Genomic DNA, 18,931 nt, shown 5'->3' with positions numbered 1-18,931 from the left:
GGAACTGATGGAGGTTTAAAGTGGGCTACTCTTCTAATAGCTAGTCAGCCTAGAGGAAAACTGAGCAGTAAGAAGCAGGGCAGGAATACATTTTCTTTTTGCACTTTTGTGCCCAAGGACTAAATAAACCTCATTTAGATCTGGGCAAGTTTCAAGAGGCCCATTTGGGTGCAGACTTCCCTTTCTCTGTTCCTTCAGACAGGCTGCTGCATGTGGAATTTTGGAGTGTAAACAAGTAAAAAACCTGAAAATTTCTGTCAGCTAATGTCAAGGACTGTTTACTCAAGTGGATACACAAGGTTTAGGAAATTCATTGCACTGGGCATGTTTGATTAGTTTGGGTGTTACACAGTTCAGTGGAGCTGTCAGAATAAATAATTTCCATAGAGAAAAACAGGCACCCGTGTTTGCTCAAAAGGCCCAAAACAAGTACTTTTCTAAACTTTGCTCACCAGCGACCCCAGGTATCAGAGTAAATAATTGACTAAGGGGAAGGATTCAGCATAATATGCCTCATTTCAGAACCCTTGATTGGAAGCGGACTAGAGATAGTGGGAGCTGAAAATGAATCTGGGTTATGGGCATTCCCCTGCCCACCTCAGCCCAAACAGTTGGGTGAAATTTCACAGAAGCCATTTCAGGTCGGATGTTCACCACATCATTGCCGCAGTTGAACCTGCCCAAGGCCCCTCAGTCAGAGGAAGCTCAGGGCCTCCAGAATCTCCCTTTGACAGTTCCGAGAAGACAGAAAACGCCATTGTTCTCTGGAACCCCACCTCTTGGGCACCTTTGCCTTGGGCAGTTCCCCCATCACATGGATGCCCAAGCTATAAAGGTTTGACTGTTTGGCATTTTTAGAGAACATCGGAAGTTTAGGTCATTAAATAGCCATCTGCCTGATTAGACAGAAAAGTCATTGACCTGTGAGGAGATCAATCAAATGACTGTAGCATTTTTTACAGACAACAGATGAAGTAAAAAGGGCTATTGTGGTGGTGGTGGTGATGATGATGATGTTATTGTTTTAAGTAGGGTAGAGTGAGGGTGGAAAGGCGAGCCGAGGGGCTGGACTTGGTAAATTACTATTTACACTTTCTGGGCTTTTAAAAGAAAAGCTTTTCTAGGCTTGGTTAGGATTCCAGATCCCGGCTGCACCATGAAGACGCTCATCTCTTTCCTACTCCTCTTCTTCACCGTTGAAGCTCAGCATGGACCACTTTGGACTTACTCAGGTAATAAAAACGGAGCTCAAACCTCCAGTCAGAGTCTTTCATTGGTCCTCAAGGGGAGCTTCTGGCTCCGGGTTCCTGAAGAGAACTAAAAGCCAGGTCAGGTTGTCAGCTCTGGGAATTACAATTCCTGGCTTCCATCCTCCCTCCCCAAAAGCCAAAAAAAAAAAAAAAAAAGCAGACACTGATCATTTTATGTTGCTGTCCAGCTGGGACTTTGCTTCAGATCTACTTGTTCTTCAGTGTCTTTGGACTGGGTGATCTGGGGGAATATGAGCAAGGTTTGTTGACAGTTAAAAAAAGAGAGTCCTCCCTACCTTGTTAATCTCTCAATCTCCTGGCTGCTAATTGCCCTTGTCAGTTTTCCTCCTAAGAAGCTGGCCAGCTGCATGTAATGCCAATGGCTCTATGTGAATTTCCAGCCAAATTCTGGAAATGAGGCCCTGGTGTTGGGGGTTGAATAATGTGGGCTGTTAGCTAACAGTCAGTAGGTTTTGCAGATTTCATCACACGCAGCTCACCCCCAGCACGTGTAAAAGTTCTGCCTTGTGCAAACACAACTGGACTTAGACTCTCCTTTGAGGCAGTCCCTTTTTCTGTACTAACATCACCAATAGTAATTGGTGATCTTTGTTAAGCACTTTCTACATGCCAAGTACTGTCCTAAGCTCTGGGGTAGATAAGATTATCAGGTCCGACTCGGACACAATTCCTTTCCCATATGAGGCTCCCAATCAAAGGGATAAATTCCAGGCAGCAAACCTCAGGCAACTTGGAAAAATCAAATTTTTTAAACCTTGGCAAAGAATGTGTAGGCCAGGCCCTGGCACTGTGATGGTCCTGATAATATACAGGAGCTATTTGTGTTTCTAGAGCAGGTTTTAAATTGTACCACCATCCTCCTTCCCTTATGGAAGTTGGTATGTAGTGAAGAATAATTTACAGCAGCTGGCTGATTATCAAGAGTTTGGAGGGCAACCACTGAAAAAGCTTCAAGCATTTTTCAAAGGAAGAGTTGTGAGGTTGCAAGGGTCATGGACCAGAAAAGTCCCTAAGGAGGAGTTTTCAGCATTTCTTTCATCTTGGAAAAGACACTTCTCAAGGATAGGTGTGGTGTGAGAAGAGACTGGGGGGATGGTAAGGAATTGATTTCTATATTTATTGTTCACCAGGAGCAATGATGAAGGGAGCCACAGATGCCTTTCTAAAAACTTATATGCATTCTGTGTGGTTTCACCTTCGAGGGGGGAAAAAGGCACCTTAGAGACTAATAAAATACTCATTCAAATCCAATCATTCGAGGCCCAGATATATAAGGTCACATGGCCATATGAGGAGAAGCAGCAGGGCCTAGTGGCAAGAGCACAAGCTTGGGAGTCAAGAGGACTTGGGTTCTTATCCGTCTCTCTCACTTGTCTGCTGTGTGTCCTTGGGCAAGTCCTTTAGCTTTTCTGTGCCTTGGTTACCTCATCTGTAAAATGGGGATTAAGACTGTGAGCCCCATGTGGAACAGGGACTGTGTCCAACCTGATTTCTTCTATCTACCTGGGGTAGAAAAGTGCTTGGCATATACTAAGTGCTTAACAAATATCATAATTATGTAATACAGCCCTGACCTCCTGCCCCTCATTTATGGAGTTTTGACTCCATGCCAAAATTAATCAATTAGATGTGAAGAATGAGTGCCTTATGAATATTTCCTTTTTAATCATTATTCCTCATTCCCTTTTAAGCATCTTTCTTGTGCACTTGGATTTGCACTCTTTATTCACCCCTCCCTCGGTCCCACAGCACCAATGCATAGATCCATAATTTGCTTATTTATATTAATGTCTGCCTCCCCTTCCTTATGGGTAGGGAACATGACTACCAACTCTGTTATATTATTTTATTCCAAGCACTTAGTACAGTGCTCTGCATACTCAGTAAATGTGACTGACTGATTGATTCCCATCTTTGTATTTTGATGTCCCTTTGACCCAGGCCCCAAAGTGATCCCCCAGCAAGTCAGTGCATTCTAAACCAGAGAGTCAGAACCAGTGTCCTCCAACAGCTCCATCCCTGGAATGGGATTTACATGCCACCAAAGTTCCCATGAGGGATCACCCCTTCCCAGGAAACACAAGTAAGCTGTTGTGGAGCTAGGGGTTGCCTCAGAGGATCTCCAGCCAACAGCGCCAGAACAAGATGGGTTTCCTCTTTAGATTCCGGCAGTTCCTGGGTTGTAACGACTGGGCTGAGATGTGGGCCAGCAGTCTCAGGGAAGGTCTTCCCCTTTCCATTGTGAACAGGGAATAATAATAATAATGGTATTTTAAAGTGCTTATTATGTGCCAAGTACCATTCAAAGGGAATGAGTCAACCATCTCTATTACTTTGTTCTTTCCCATGTACTTAGTACAGTCCCCTGCACGCAGTAAATGCTTAAGAAATATGACTGATTGATTGCTGTTTATCCAGTGGCAGCTGCCACTCTAACGGTCTGTCTGTTTGTGTGTTTGCACCTTCTCCACAACAGAGGGAACCCTGGATGAAACTCACTGGGAATCCATTTACCCCAACTGTGGAGGGCAGAATCAATCTCCCATTGACATCCAGAGAAGGAAGGTGCATTACAACCCCAAGCTGAAGCATTTGAAGCTGTCCGGCTATCAGGGGCCTCTGAAGGGAAGCTTCCTCATGACCAACAATGGTCACACAGGTGAGGCTGGGAAGCGGGGAAAGCAATGTGTCCAGACTTCTGTGCTGATCCCAACCTTTTGGGGGTGGTTGAAAGTGGAGCCAGACACTTTAACTTTCCTCCCTGCCTCCCCATTTCACTCACTTTCTGACCTCTCTGATGTTCAAAACCTGGCAAAAACGAGACCTGCTACTTCTCTGGGATTTTTTATCCCAGGAATTTCTTGGACGATTCTGGTGTTTGTACAACAGGGAGAAATGGAATCCCACTCATTTCCCAGCATTGGTTCTGTTGGGTGCAAATGAAAATAATCAAGTCACAGCAACACAAGGGGTTTATTGCTGGAATAGTAGTACAGATCTGTATGGGTGAGGACAGTCTGTTGCCTTAAAAGCAAGCTCAACTTCGTCCCCAAAAGGTGGGAGAGATAGTGTTAGTGCTTGTAGTCATTTGATCTGATGAGTCCAATCAAATGTGACTGCAGTTTTCTTAACTGATGGTGTATGTGTGTCTGAAGCATAACTTGGGAGAACAAGCTAGATTAAATACAAAATAGAGTGTGAAAACAAAACGGAACAGGGCTGGTTAAGATTTGATTTCTACATTCCCCCCTTTGATGTCTCACTGGCATCATCACACAAAATCCTGTACTCAATTCCCTTCCAGACACACCTGGGTGGTGCCCCATCTTAAGCAGTTTACCTCCTCATGATCTTGAGCCGACCTGATCTCTACTGACACGGACTAGCTGAGTGGACGGGTCCAATTGGTTTGACCATGAGGTAGGCTTTACGGCTGTATTTGCATGAGTTCGAGAAGCAGCGTGGCTCAGTGGAAAGAGCATGGACTGGGGAGTCAGAGGTCATGGGTTCAAATCCTGGCTCTGCCACTTGTCAGCTGTGTGACTTTGGGCAAGTCACTTAACTTCTCTGTGCCTCAGTTCCCTCATCTGTAAAATCAGCATTAAGACTGTGAGCCCCACTTGGGACAACCTGATTACCTTGTATCCCCCCCAGCGCTTAGAACAGTGCTTTGCACATAGTAAGCGCTTAACAAATACCATTATTATTATTATTATTATCTCTTTTTCCTTGCTGTTTCCTTGTCCTTCTTTCTTGAGGCCTATGGAAACTACTCCTTCCAGGCTACTCACATTAGCAGTGCCTCTCATACAATTACAGCAGTAACTCAATAGGCAGAAGAGACTAGAAGGAAGTAGAATTACAGATAATCCAAGGAATAAATGTGCAGCACATCCTTCAACCAACTCCCTACATCTGGGGAACCAGGAAGTAATAAGATCATAGATCCCATCCTTCATTATTACCTGCCTCATAGGCCAAGTTCCTGGTTCCTTGTTCAATACCTCTGCTATTTGGGATATTTAATGTTGTATTGCAGTGACATTTTTCAAATCGTTGGGGATGTAGGTGCAACATTGGGTACCTACTACAATACAAGTCCTCCTTGAGCTGCTCCAAGCACATCCAAAGCCATGCAGTTTTGCAGTGCTACCAAAGGGTGGCTTGGACTTATGCTATGCCCTTAGCAATGCTAAACCATTATTAGTGAGATTATACATTTGCCTTAGCAGTCGTGCAACGGTCATAAACCTATGCAGTGATCTTGCCACTTGGAAAGTGGCAAACCCTCCATGCTCATTGCTGGTGTAAAGATCAGTGGTATAGTTACCAACAGTTCCCTGGAAGGCATGATTATCTGGGTGGACTTTGATGGATGGCTAAAGATAGTTAATATAGCAAATACCACTGCAGTTGGCTAGTAGCCATTTACACAGAGGTGCCACAAACAAAATAGTTCTGCCAAATACTCAAGCTGCTGGGCATCCCTTTAGAAGAAAGATTACACAAACCCAATATTTTCCCGATATAATTTTGGGACCTGGATGCCATTTTGGTCATGGGTGGCATTAGTGCAAGACACAGCCCGATTACATTAACTGCTATTCTACTGGGGCAGTGCCTTTGGCTTCGAAACAAATAAAACCGATGGTGGGGATCACAACAATAGCGTCAATGTTCTGCCACTTGGGCTTCCACCAATTTGTAAATTTCTGGTTCCCAGTGTCGTTTCTGGCAGTGGCATTATAACTCTTGGAGCTAATTGAGCACAGAAGTCCTCTTTCTCCCATGGGATAGGGACCCATGAGGTCACCTGTGCTACCCCTCTCGGGAAATGGGCGCGATGTACTATTAGTGATCTCTGCTGCTTGAAAAGTGATTTCATAAAGGGTATTGGATTTCCAAAATCCAAAAGAGCTCACCTCCTCGAGGAGGCCTTCCCAGACTGAGTCCCCTTTCCCTCTGCTCCCCCTCCCCCTGACCCTCTGCTCTTCCCCCTTCCCCTCCCCTCAGCACGGTGCTCATTTGTATATATTATTTATTACCCTATTTATTTTGTTAATAAGGTATATATCTCCTTGAGTCTATTTATCTTGATGATGTTGTCTTGTTTTTGTTTTGCTCTGTTTTGCTTTGCTATCTGTCTCTCCCGTTTAGACTGTGAGCCCATCACTGGGCAGGGATGGATTCTATCTGTTGCCGAATTGTACCTTCCAAGCGCTTAGTACAGTGCTCTGCACATAGTAAGCGCTGAATGCAGTACACGAGGTAAAAGGATACCCATGGCCAAGAGCATACACATGGCAGTTCTTATAAAAATACACACTCCAACAAAAAGGGCTATTCCCAAGGTTAAGTGTCCCTGTTGAGTATCTATGTCCCAGTAATTTTGTGGGTTTTCCCAAGGACTAGTATTCATGACTCACATTCATTCATTCAATTCATTCAATCATATTTACTGTGCACATACTATGTGCAGAGCACTATACTAAGTGCTTGAAAGAATATAATATAATAATATAAAACCACACATTCCCTGCCTACAGTAAGCTTACAGTCTAGCCGAGGAGTAAGATATTCATATAAATAAATTACAGATATATACATACATGCTATGGGGCTGGGAGTGGGGATGAATTAAAGTAGCAAGTCAGGTTGATGCAGAAGGGAGTGGGAGAAGACAAAAAGGGGCTTAGTGTGGGAAGGCCTCTAGGAGAAGATATGTCTTCATTAAGCCTTTGCTTGGTGTGGGGAGAGTGCCTGTCAGATTTGAGGAGGGACGGCATTCTAGGCCAGAGGCAGGATGTGGGCAAGGGGTCAATGGTGAGATAGACGAGATCAAGATACAGTGAGAAGGTTAGCATTAAATGAATGAAGTGGGTGGACTGGGTTGTAGTAGGAGAGTAGCGAGGTGAGTTAGGAGGGGTCAAGGCTCAGTGGAAAGAGCACGGGCTTGGGAGTCAGAGTTCATAGGTTCTAATCCCATCTCTGCCACTTGTCAGCTATGTGACTTTGAGCAAGTCACTTAACTTCTCTGTGCCTCAGTTATCTCATCTGGAAAATGGGGATTAAGACTGAGAGCCCCATGTGGAACAACCTGATTACCTTGAATCCCCCTTAGCACTTAGAACAGTGCTTGGCACATAATAAGTGCTTAACAAATGCCACCATTATTGTTATTATTATGGAGAATAGAAGCAAGGTCAATCCTTAGGGGTTAGGGGTTAAGGGTTCAGTCCTTATATGACCTCAAGGGTCCTTTTCTGATGGTCCTGGAACTTAATTAGTATGGGACATGGATTCAGGTTTGCTATCTTTCACCTTTAACTGCAGTTCATGTAATTAGCTCCACCTGGCATGATCCTTTCCACCTGGGCTCAAGGGTGTTATTTGTCATGAAAGACTAAAGAGTATTCAATCATCTGGTTTGAGTCTATGGCCCTGGTTTGGGTCTGGTTTTGGCAGGGCTTGCTGCACTCACAAATGTAAGGCTTTAATAATAATAATAATAATGTTGGTATTTGTTAAGTGCTTACTATGTGCCGAGCACTGTTCTAAGTGCTGAGTTAGACACAGGGGAATCAGGATGTCCCACGTGGGGCTCACAGTCTTAATTCCCATTTTACAGATGAGGTAACTGAGGCACAGAGAAGTTAAGTGACTTGCCCACAGTCACACAGCTGACAAGTGGCAGAGCTGGGATTCGAACTCATGACCTCTGATTCCAAAGCCCATGATCTTTCCACTGAGCCACGCTGCTTCTCTAAGAGAGCCATTTAACAAATTTACAATAATCCAATAAGACATCATCAGTAAGGACTATGTTCCATCTTTCCCAGGTCATAAGAGGGGACATAGTGTGGTATAAGGGCCTTCCCATCAGGATTTCATGTGGGTTTAAACCCATCTTTCAGCTGTGTTCTCCCTAAGCTAAAGAGAGCCAAGGGAAGGCATTCTGGCCATTTCAACCCAGTATCAGGGCATAATTTTGTTAGTTTGCTTTTCAGTGTTCCATTCTACCATTCAACTACGCCTGCAAATTGTGAGTGAAACAAGCAATGGAAATGCTGCTTTATACCTAGTCCTTTCCCCTCTCGGGGTTGCACCTGTAGAGTTTCCAGTACTCTACCAGTCACGGCTACAGGAGAGAGAGTCAAGCAGAGGCATACCCATTCCATTCCTTGGGCAGTGGCTAGTGAGTGGAAAGCAATCTGCTACAAGTCAAAACTCACGCATGCTGGGCAGCAGCGACATGGGAGACATCTAAGGGCAGCGACTTGTTTACTGCACGGAAGGAGGCAATGGTAAACCTCGTCCGTATTTTTACCAAGAAAATTCTATGAATCCACTATCAGAATGATTGCAGATGGAAGTGGGGAGTTCTGGGAGAGATGTATCTATGGTGTCGCTATGGTTAGGACATGACTCGACAGGATAAGACAACAGCAACAACCTAGTCCTTTACAGATATCTCTGACTACTTATCCAGTAAAATGAATTCCTCTGTCCTGTTAATCCTGGCAGGTAACCCGATTCAGGAAATAAGTTCCTTTAGAAGGTGTTTAACTACAAACCTAACATCCGCCTTTGCTCATAAGTATGCCTTGGGCCATTTGGAAAAAGCATCGATCATAACTGAAACATATTCATAATAACAGCATTCGGGCATTTGAACGAAGTCAACTTGTATATTTATAAAGCATCCTCAGGGTGGCGGATGAGTGGCCTGAAAGAGCAAGCTTAAGTTACCACCTCCTTTGCATTTTCATACAATCATTTGAGAACTAACTTGTCAAACTTGAGATGCCATACTTCACGGGAAAGCAAGCTAATCATTTGCTAGAGCAAGGCTTCTTTCTTCAAACAAATTTTCCCTTTTGATCTTCTATAATGATAGCTCCAGCTGCACTCTTGAACTGTAGTTACCTAAATCTACCCAAATTCCGTTAGAAATTTCTCCTCTCAATACACAATACACATTTTCACAACACTGACCAGTCCAAAACTCATTCTACACTTACTCTTTACTCAGAAACAAGGGTGCACCCATTCTCAACACATTCACACATTATTTTCACTACTTAAAACAGAACCCAGATGTTCTCAGGTCATCATTAGGAATTTGTCTCCATTTAGTTGAGGTCAATGAGTCTCTAAATACTCTTCTTCCAGAGACATAAGTATCAGGTTACTGTCTGTCTTAGACAAACATTGCTTTTTCATGAGACGCTGGATTGGTGTCTGAAATTTAAACTTAGTACCAACATGAACATGTATTTCACGAATGGAACTTCCCTTTGGGAGGACTACATTTATTTAGCTATTCGCATGCAGTGAATCGAACGCCCCTCTTTGGAGGAATACATTTAGTTTCCTGGTGATCTCACAGTTCTGAGAGACTCTGGTTCCTGACTTATACCCTTGCAGCCACCTGCTGTGCAGCTGCAAGGAGTCCAAGAAGGGCAGCCTTCTAGTTCCCATTATTCTTATTATTACCATCAATAATAACAACAGTAATAATAACTGTGGTTTTTGTTAAGGGCTTACTATGTGCCAGGCACTGTACTAAGCTCTAGGGTGGATAGAAGCTCATCAGGTTGGATGCAGTCCATGTCCCACACAGGACTCACAGTCTTAATCCCCATTTTACAAATGAGGGAATTGAGGCAAAGAGAAGTCAAGTGGCTTACCCAGGTCACACAGCAGACAAGTGATTCATTCATTCATTCATTCAATAGTATTTATTGAGCGCTTACTATGTGCAGAGCACTGTACTAAGCGCTTGGGATGAACAAGTCGGCAACAGATAGAGACAGTCCCTGCCGTTTGATGGGCTTACAGTCTAATCGGAGGAGACGGACAGACAAGAACAATGGCAATAAATAGAGTCAAGGGGAAGAACATCTCGTAAAAACAATGGCAACTAAATAGAATCAAGGCGATGTACAATTCATTAACAAAATAAATAGGGTAACGAAAATATATACAGTTGAGCGGACGAGTACAGTGCTGTGGGGATGGGAAGGGAGAGGTGGAGGAGCAGAGGGGAAAGGGGAAAATGAGGGTTTAGCTGCGGAGAGGTAAAGGGGGGATGGCAGAGGGAGTAGAGGGAGAAGAGGAGCTCAGTCTGGGAAGGCCTCTTGGAGGAGGTGAGTTTTAAGTAGGGTTTTGAAGAGGGAAAGAGAATCAGTTTGGCGGAGGTGAGGAGGGAGGGCGTTCCGGGACCGCGGGAGGACGTGACCCAGGTGTCGACGGCGGGATAGGCGAGACCGAGGGACGGTGAGGAGGTGGGCGGCGGAGGAGCGGAGCGTGCGGGGTGGGCGGTAGAAAGAGAGAAGGGAGGAGAGGTAGGAAGGGGCAAGGTGATGGAGAGCCTCGAAGCCTAGAGTGAGGAGTTTTTGTTTGGAGCGGAGGTTGATAGGCAACCACTGGAGTTGTTTAAGAAGGGGAGTGACATGCCCAGATCGTTTCTGCAGGAAGATGAGCCGGGCAGCGGAGTGAAGAATAGACTGGAGCGGGGCGAGAGAGGAGGAAGGGAGGAGCTGGTGGAGAGGAGAGAGGAGGAAGTGGTGGAGCTGGAATTAGAACCCAGGTCCTTTTGAATCCCAGACCTATGCTCTTTCCCCTAGGCTGTGACCCTTCTACTACCTAATGCCTCCCTTGGGTCTCAAGGAGGAGGGGGAAGAGGGCACAGGTTTAGAGTCAGTGGAATTAGGAAGATGGTATCTAGAACATCTTCCTGGCCTTTGGCCTCACTGTCGTCCAGGCTTTGGCGTTAAGGATAAAAGGGAGCGGTGGTTGGGGAGGGACAACAGTCAGGGGGTAAGGAGACTGTCAAACTCTTGTCTTTAACTACCTTTACTTGCTCTTTAAATGTTGAATTTGAATCTTTGAGACCTCTTAAAACTGAATTTTGGTTTCATTCCGACCCTTCCTCATACCACTCGAAAAAGATGTCCCATCCCACTGTGACTATGCCACTTGACTTCCTGGCGACTGTAACTCTCCTCTTAAATGCACCTTTTTTCGTAAGTCAAAGGATCCTTCCTCTGGAAATGGTCTTTCCGGGACATCTCTGATATAGAGTTGGTTAAGAGTGGGTTTTCACTGCTCCTACCCCAAAGGGGTAAGATCAATCACTCTCTATTGGCTTCTTCCCCTCTGCCTTCAAGCATGCCCATGTCTCCCCCATCCTAAAAAAACCCCTCTCTCGACCCCACTTCCCCTTCCAGTTATTGCCCTATCTCCCTTCTACCCTTCCTTTCCAAGCTCCTAGAACGAGTCGTCTACACTCGCTGCCTAGAATTCCTTAACTCCAATTCTCTCTTGAACCCCCTCCAGTCTGGTTTCCATCCCCTCCATTGTACGGAGTCTGCTCTCTCAAAGGTCACCTATGGCCTCCTTCTTGCCAATCCAATGGCTCCTACTCCATCCTAATCCTCCTTGACCTCTCAGCTGCCTGTGACACTGTAGACCATCCCCTTCTCCTCCACACCTTATCTCACCTTGTCTTCATGGACTCCATCCTCTCCTGGTTCTCCTCTTATCTTTCTGGCCATTCATTCTCGGTCTCCTTCACGGGTACCTCTTCCCCTTCCCATCTTCTAACTGTAGGAGTTCCTCAAGGGTCAGTTCTTGGCCCTCTTCTGTTCTCCATCTACACTCACTCCCTTGGTGAACTCATTTGCTCTCACAGCTTCAACTATCATCTCTATGCAGATGACACACAGATCTACATCTCTGCCCCATCCTCTCCCCCTCCCTTCAGGCTCATATCTCCTCCTGCCTCCAGGACGTCTCTACCTGGATGTCTGCCCGCCACCTAAAACTCAACATGTCCAACACTGAGCTCCTTATCTTCCCTCCCAAGCCCTATACTCTTCCTGACTTCCCTATCACTGTGGATGGTACGACCATCCTTTCCATCTCTCAAGTCCGCAACCTTGGTGTCATCCTTGACTCGGCTCTCTCATTCACCCCACACATCCAATCCGTCACCAAGACCTGCTGGTCTCACCTTTATAATATTGCCAAGATCCGCCTTTTCCTCTCCACCCAAACGGCTATCTTACTGGTACAGGCTCTCATAGTATCCCGGCTGGATTATTGTGTCAGCCTTCTGTCTGATCTCCCTTCCTCCTATCTCTCCCAGCTCCAGTCTATTCTTCATTCTTCTGCCTGGCTCATCTTCCTGCAGAAACGCTCTGGGCATGTCACTCCCCTTCTTAAAAACCTCCAGTGGTTGCCTATCAACCTCCGCATGAAACAAAAACTTCTCAGTCTAGGCTTCAAGGCTCTCCATCACCTTGCCCCCTCCTACCTCTCCTCCTTTCTCTCTTTCTACCACCCACCCCGCAGGCCCCGCTCCTCTGCCACCCACCTCCTCACCATCCCCCGTTCTCACCTATCCCGCCATCAACCCCTGGCCCACATCCTCCTGCTGTCCTGGAATGCCCTCCCTTTTCACCTCCGCCAAACTAACTCTCTTCCCCTCTTCAAAGCCCTACTGAGAGCTCACCTCCTCCAAGAGGCCTTCCCAGACTGAGCTTCCCCTTTTCCCTCTGGTCCCTCTCTGCCCCCCCTTCACCTCCCCTCAGCTAAGCCCCCTTTTCTCCCCCTTTCCCTCTGCTCCCCCCCCCTTGCCCTCCCCTCAGCACTGTGCTCCTCTGCTTATATGTATATTTTTATTACCCTATTTATTTTGTTAATGAGATGTACATCCCCTTGATTCTATTTATTGCTATTATTTTTGTCTGTCTCCCCCGAATAGGCTGTAAGCCCGTCAATGGGCAGGGATTGTCTCTATCTGTTGCCGAATTGTACATTCCAAGCGATTAGTACAGTGCTCTGCGCATAGTAAGCGCTCAAAAAGTACTATTGTATGAATGAATGAATGAAAAGTGGTTTCTTTTTTCTATGGTATTTTTTAAGCACCATAATTATAATAATGGTGGTATTTGTTCAGTGCTTGCTCTGTGCCAGGTACTGTACTAAACACTGGGTTGGATACAAGCAAATTGTATTGGACACGGTTCCTGTCCCACATGGTGCTCACAGTCTAACCCCGTTTTGCAGATGAGGTAACTGAGGCACGGAGAAGTTATAATAATAATGTTGGTATTTGTTAAGCGCTTACTATGTGCAGAGCACTGTTCTAAGCGCTGGGGGGGATACAAGGTGATCAGGCTGTCCCTCATGGGGCTCACAGTCTTCATCCCCATTTTACAGATGGGGTAACTGAGGCCCAGAGAAGTGAAGTGACTTGCCCACAGTCACACAGCTGTCAAGTGGCAGAGCTGGGATTCGAATTCATGACCTCTGACTCCAAAGCCCGTGCTCTTTCCACTGAGCCATGCTGCTTCTCATGTTAACTGACCTAACCAAGGTCACACAGCATACAAGTGGTGGAGCCAGAATTAGAACCCAGGTCCTTCTGACTCCTAGGCCCATCTTCTTTACACCAGGACACGCTGGTTTTCTTCTAGTGATCAACTCATTGTTGATGAGTCCCTGTTGAGTCAATGATGAGTCACTGTTGAACCCCTTTCCCAGTGTCAGCAGAGCAGGGGGGCTCCAGCTTCCACCAACAAATTATCTGGGGACTTGGATGAGGCTTGTAAACTGTTCCAGCCTGTCTTTTCCCATTTGTAACCCTGTCACAGTGGGAATCAGCGACCACCTTTGGGGAGTAGGCGAAGGGGGCAAAAAAAAAAAAAAAAAGTGAAATCCCAGTGGAAAGAACAGCAACTCTCAATTTCCTACAGAAGTGGGGAATGAGGAGACTCGATTTTCAGATCATGAAAAACTCTCATTTTGTCATGACTTCCAACCACTTCCCTGAAAAACTTTCTTCTGGGGTTGATTGGGGTTTCATCTCCTCTCCCCGTGAACAGACACTCCTCCCCCACTGGAACCCTCATCCTGTGGGGTAGCTCCCCTCTTGGAGTCAGGCCAAGTGGAATGAGGCTTAGAAGAAAAAGCACAGACCTGGGAGACAGGAGACCAAGATTCTAATCCCGTCTCCACTACTTGGCTGCTGTGTGACTTTAGGCAAGTCCCTTAACTGGCTCAGTGCCTCCGTTTTCTCATCTGTAAAATGGGGATAAAATACCGGTTCTCCCTTCCCTCTAGACTGTGAACCCCATTTGGGATTGGTTCTATATCTTATCTACCCCAGAGCTTGACATAGTGCTTGGCACACTGTAAATGCTCAACAATCACCATGTATTATTAGTAATAGTTGTAGAAGTGGTGCCCTTTCTATCCCAGGTAAACCTAATCATCACCCTCCTGGAGCAGGAAGTCAGCATGGCCTAGGACAACGCTTTTAACTGGCACCAAGCTCTAGAAAGGCAGACAGCTGGAGGGAAGAGAGGGAAAGTAAATTATCTGGGTTACACATGGGCTGGATAGCTAGTTAGAGTCAAAAGGTGGCTGAAAGTTAAAACTCGAAGGTATTAAATAAGAACGTGAGATTTTTCAGGCCTAAGCAGCATGGCTCGGTGGAAAGAGCCCAGGTTTAGCAGTCAGAGGTCATGGGTTTGAATCCCAGCTCTGCCACTTGTCAGCTGTGTGACTGTGGGCAAGTCACTTAACTTCTCTGTGCCTCAGTTCCTTCATCTGTAAAATGGGGATTAAGACTGTGAGCCTCACGTGAGACCACCTGATTACCCTGTATCTCCCCAGTGCTTAGAACAGTGCTCTGCACATAGTAAGTGCTTAACAAATACCAACATTATTATTATTTCAGCAGGACCACATACAGCAATGGGTAATTTCCCTCGATGATCCTTCTAATCAATCAATGTATTTATTGAGCACTTACCAGTGGGCAGAGCACTATGTTATAAAGCTCTCGGCCAAACCAAGTAGAATTACTGATAAGATTCCTCCTCTCAAGGAGCTAGCAATCTAACAGGGGACACAGACACTAAAATGAATTACAGACAGGTGGAAATGAGAGTCTAAAGATATATGTACACTTGTCTGCTGTGTGACCTTGGGCAAGCCACTTATCTTCTCTGTGCCTCATCTGTAAAATGGGAATTAAGACTGTGAGCCCCACGTGGGACAACCAGATTACCTTATATCTACCCCAGTACTTAGAACAGTGCTTGGCACATAGTAAGTGCTTAACCAATTCCATTATTATTATTATTAAGTGTCACAGGGCACAAGGTAGAGGGAGTTGAGTACTCAAATGCTTAGGTTATGTGGAAATGCTGAAGTGACAATAGAGGGGGATGTGGGGTGAGAAGATGAGAGATTAATCAGGGAAGGCCTCCTGGAGAAAATGTGATTTCAGAAGGGCTTAGAAAATGGGGAGAGCAGTGGTCTGCTGGATGTAAAGGTGGAGAGAGTTCCAGGTGGGAAGGTGGGTGAGCAAGAGTTTGATAATGGCAGAGTTAAAAACAAAGCATAATGAATAGGCTGACTTGAGAGGAACAAAGCAAATGTGATGGGAGAGGAGAGTGGATAAGTAGGAGGGAGAGAGCTAATTGAGTGCTTGAAAGCTATTGGTCTGGAGTTTCTGCTTGAAGCGGAGAGAAGTAGGTAACCATTGGTGGGTTTTGGGGGAGTGGGGAGATTTGTGTAGAAAGACATTTTACAAAAACGGACTAGGCAGCTGAATGAAGTTCGGACCGGAGAGGGGAGAGACTGGAGACAGGAATGTGGCCCCTCTGCCTGGCCCGTGGTGTGACGTCAGCCAGTCTCAGGGATTGAGACCTTCTGACTCCTAGGAAAGGGAGTGGCAATTGTATTTTTGAGAAGCATAATTGTTAAAATCTCTTATTATCCCTCAGTGCTAACTATTCATTTAGGAAATTCGATGTGTCAGTGTTGTCTGCTCCCCTACCTGTAAATTAGCTTGCCTGATGATTTATCTATTCCCTTTTTTCCCTTTTTTGTCTCTGAATCGATTTCTGGCTCAGGCCTTTAGACTCAGACATTGATTTTAAAGTTGGTTCTGCGGCACTGAACTTGCCCCATTCTTTCAACCACTTTCACATGAAATACAGCATTTCAGAGCAGTGGCTGATATTGCTCCAAGCATGTCAAGCATGTTGGGAACCTGGGCCTCTGTGTTCTGCTCTATTCAACCTCGGATTCAGCCACATCACTCCCAGGAGCTGCATTCATTTTAAGAACAGCCAGCTTGAGGGAGCCACTTCTGTAGCTTTGGCCATAGGATTAGTGCTGGGGCGGGAGCAAGGAGGAGGCTGGACCTGGCATTTTTTAAGCGGAGGCAAGCCTAGTGAAAAGGATGATTAGTTTAAGCTCTAAATCACTCTTTTGAAAACATTAACTCCCTGGCCAGAGTCGTATTTAGCAATTTACCATGCTAGTGACACTCCCTTCCTGTCCAAGGTAGTCTGGATGGCAGAATAGAATCATGCAAATCATGATGGTTCTGGCTAAAGCGAGACTTCTGGTCACCAGACAGGAATTGAGCCAAGATGGTGCTAGGGGTCTGTGACTTCCAGAAGCCCTAGGGCAAGCACACCAAGGTAAAGTCAGGGTGGTGGGTTTGAGAGAATCTCTGGAACAGACGGAAGAACCTCCCATCTATCTTTTGCTTTTGCTGATCAGATAATCAAACCTTCTGCGATCAGGAAGAGAGACTTGGGAGAGTTATCTCAAGAGTAGCTTTATATGGGTTCTAGCCAGCCTGGAAAACAACACCTTACCTCACTAATTTCCTACTACTGCCCAGCCCTCACACTGTTCCTCTAATGCCATCTTTTTCAATGTGACCTAATCTCGGCTATCTAGGCACTGAGCCCTTTGCCACGTCATCCCTCTAACCCAGAGGTCCCTCCCCTTCCATTATGCCAGACCACCACTCTCTCCATAGCAAAACATTATTAAGGTCACATTTCCTCCAAAAGGCATTCCCAGATTAAACCCTCTTTTCCCTGGCTCTCTTTCCCTTCTGCATTGTCTAAGCACTTCAATCTGTGACCTTTGAACACTTGATAATCACCATACCCCCACTTACCTCAGACTTATGTACATATCTTTAAATAATATATTATAAATTATTTATTTATCCATATTAATGTCTGCCTCTCCCTCTAGGCTATAAACTCTTTATGGGCAGGGAAAGTGTGTGCTGATTCTGTTGTATTTACCCTCCCAAGTGCTTAATATAGTGCTTGGCACTTAGTAAGAATTCAATAAATGATTGATTGATTGAAGGAGTGAGGATTTCCAAGATGGAGATAACCTTCTGGCAGAATTAATCAATCAATCAATGGGATTTATGGAGTGCATATTGTGTGCAGAGCACTGTATTAAGTGCTGGGCAGAATACAATACAACAGAATTAGCAGACACGTTCCCTGCTCATAACATGCTTACAGTCTAGGGGGTCAGACAATATAAATAAGTAATTTATAAAACATAATTTAAAGATATGTATAAGCAGCAGTGGCCTAGTGGCAAGAGCACGGGTACGGGAGTCAGAAGACCTGGGCTCTAATCGTGGCTCTGTCAAATGCTTGCTGTGTGAACTTGGGTATGTCACTTAACTTCTTTGGGCCTCAGTTCTCCTGTTCTCCCTCCTACTCAGGCTGTGAGTCCCAAGTGGGACAGGGATTGTGTCCAACCTAATTCACTTGTGTCTACTCCAGTGCTTAGAACAGTATTTGATATTTGATGTACAGTAAGCACTTAAAAAAATACTTTTTAAAAAAAAGAGCCGTGGGGTTGGGATGAATATCAAGTGTCTAAAAGTCATATTGAAATGTATAGACAAATGCAGAAGGGAAAGTGAGCAGGGGGAACAAGCTACCTTACTGCTACGGGCTCTCGTTATATCCCGGCTCGACTACTGTGTCAGCCTTCTCTCTGACCTCCCTTCCTCCTCTCTCGCCCCCGCTCCGGTCTATTCTTCACTCCGCTGCCCGGCTCATCTTCCTGCAGAAACGATCTGGGCATGTCACTCCCCTTCTTAAACAACTCCAGTGGTTGCCTATCAACCTCCGCTCCAAACAAAAACTCCCCACTCTAGGCTTCAAGGCTCTACATCACCTTGCCCCTTCCTATCTCTCCTCCCTTCTCTCTTTCTATCGCCCACCCCGCATGCTCTGCTCTTCTGCCGTCCACCTCCTCACCGTCCCTCGGTCTCGCCTATCCCGCCGTCGACCCCCGGGCCACGTCCTCCCGCGGTTCTGGAACGCCCTCCCTCATCACCTCCGCCAAACTGATTCCCTTCCCCTCTTCAAAACCCTACTTAAAACTCACCTCCTCCAAGAGGCCTTCCCAGACTGAGCTCCTCTTCTTCCTCTACTCCCTCTACCACCCCCCCTTCACCTCTCCACAGCTAAACCCTCTTTTCCCCCTTTCCCTCTGCTCCTCCCCCTCTCCCTTCCCATCCCCTCAGCACTGTACTCGTCCGCTCAACTGTATATATTTCCATTACCCTATTTATTTTGTTAATGAAATGTACATCGCCTTGATTCTATTTGGTTGCCATTGTTTTTACAAGATGTTCTTCCCCTTGACTCTGTTTATCGCCATTGTTCTTGTCTGTCCGTCTCCCCCGATTAGACCGTAAGCCTGTCAAACGGCAGGGACTGTCTCTATCTGTTGCCGACTTGTTCATTCCAAGCGCTTAGTACAGTGCTCTGCACATAGTAAGCGCTCAATAAATACTA

General features: G+C 45.7%; 1 protein-coding gene across 3 annotated transcripts in view; it reads left to right on the top strand.

Moving 5' to 3' along the window:
• The first annotated feature begins 547 nt into the window (after positions 1 to 547).
• CA6 (carbonic anhydrase 6) overlaps positions 548 to 18,931 on the top strand; it is a 36,596-nt gene continuing 18,212 nt past the window's right edge. For 2 of the 3 annotated variants that reach the window (XM_039912079.1, XM_029064596.2), the window contains exons 1-3: positions 548 to 835; positions 1,125 to 1,232; positions 3,748 to 3,930. In XM_039912079.1, the coding sequence (XP_039768013.1) occupies positions 565 to 835; positions 1,125 to 1,232; positions 3,748 to 3,930 (562 nt within the window). In that variant the 5' untranslated portion in view covers positions 548 to 564. Of the gene's footprint in view, positions 836 to 1,110; positions 1,233 to 3,747; positions 3,931 to 18,931 lie in introns of all 3 variants that reach the window. The other variant, XM_029064598.2, reaches the window with a different exon arrangement.

The sequence above is a fragment of the Ornithorhynchus anatinus genome, chromosome 5, assembly GCF_004115215.2.
Source record: "Ornithorhynchus anatinus isolate Pmale09 chromosome 5, mOrnAna1.pri.v4, whole genome shotgun sequence".
Taxonomy (NCBI): Eukaryota; Metazoa; Chordata; class Mammalia; order Monotremata; family Ornithorhynchidae; genus Ornithorhynchus; species Ornithorhynchus anatinus.
The sequence above is the reverse complement of the archived record's forward strand: the minus strand, read 5'-3'. Positions and strand labels throughout refer to the sequence as shown.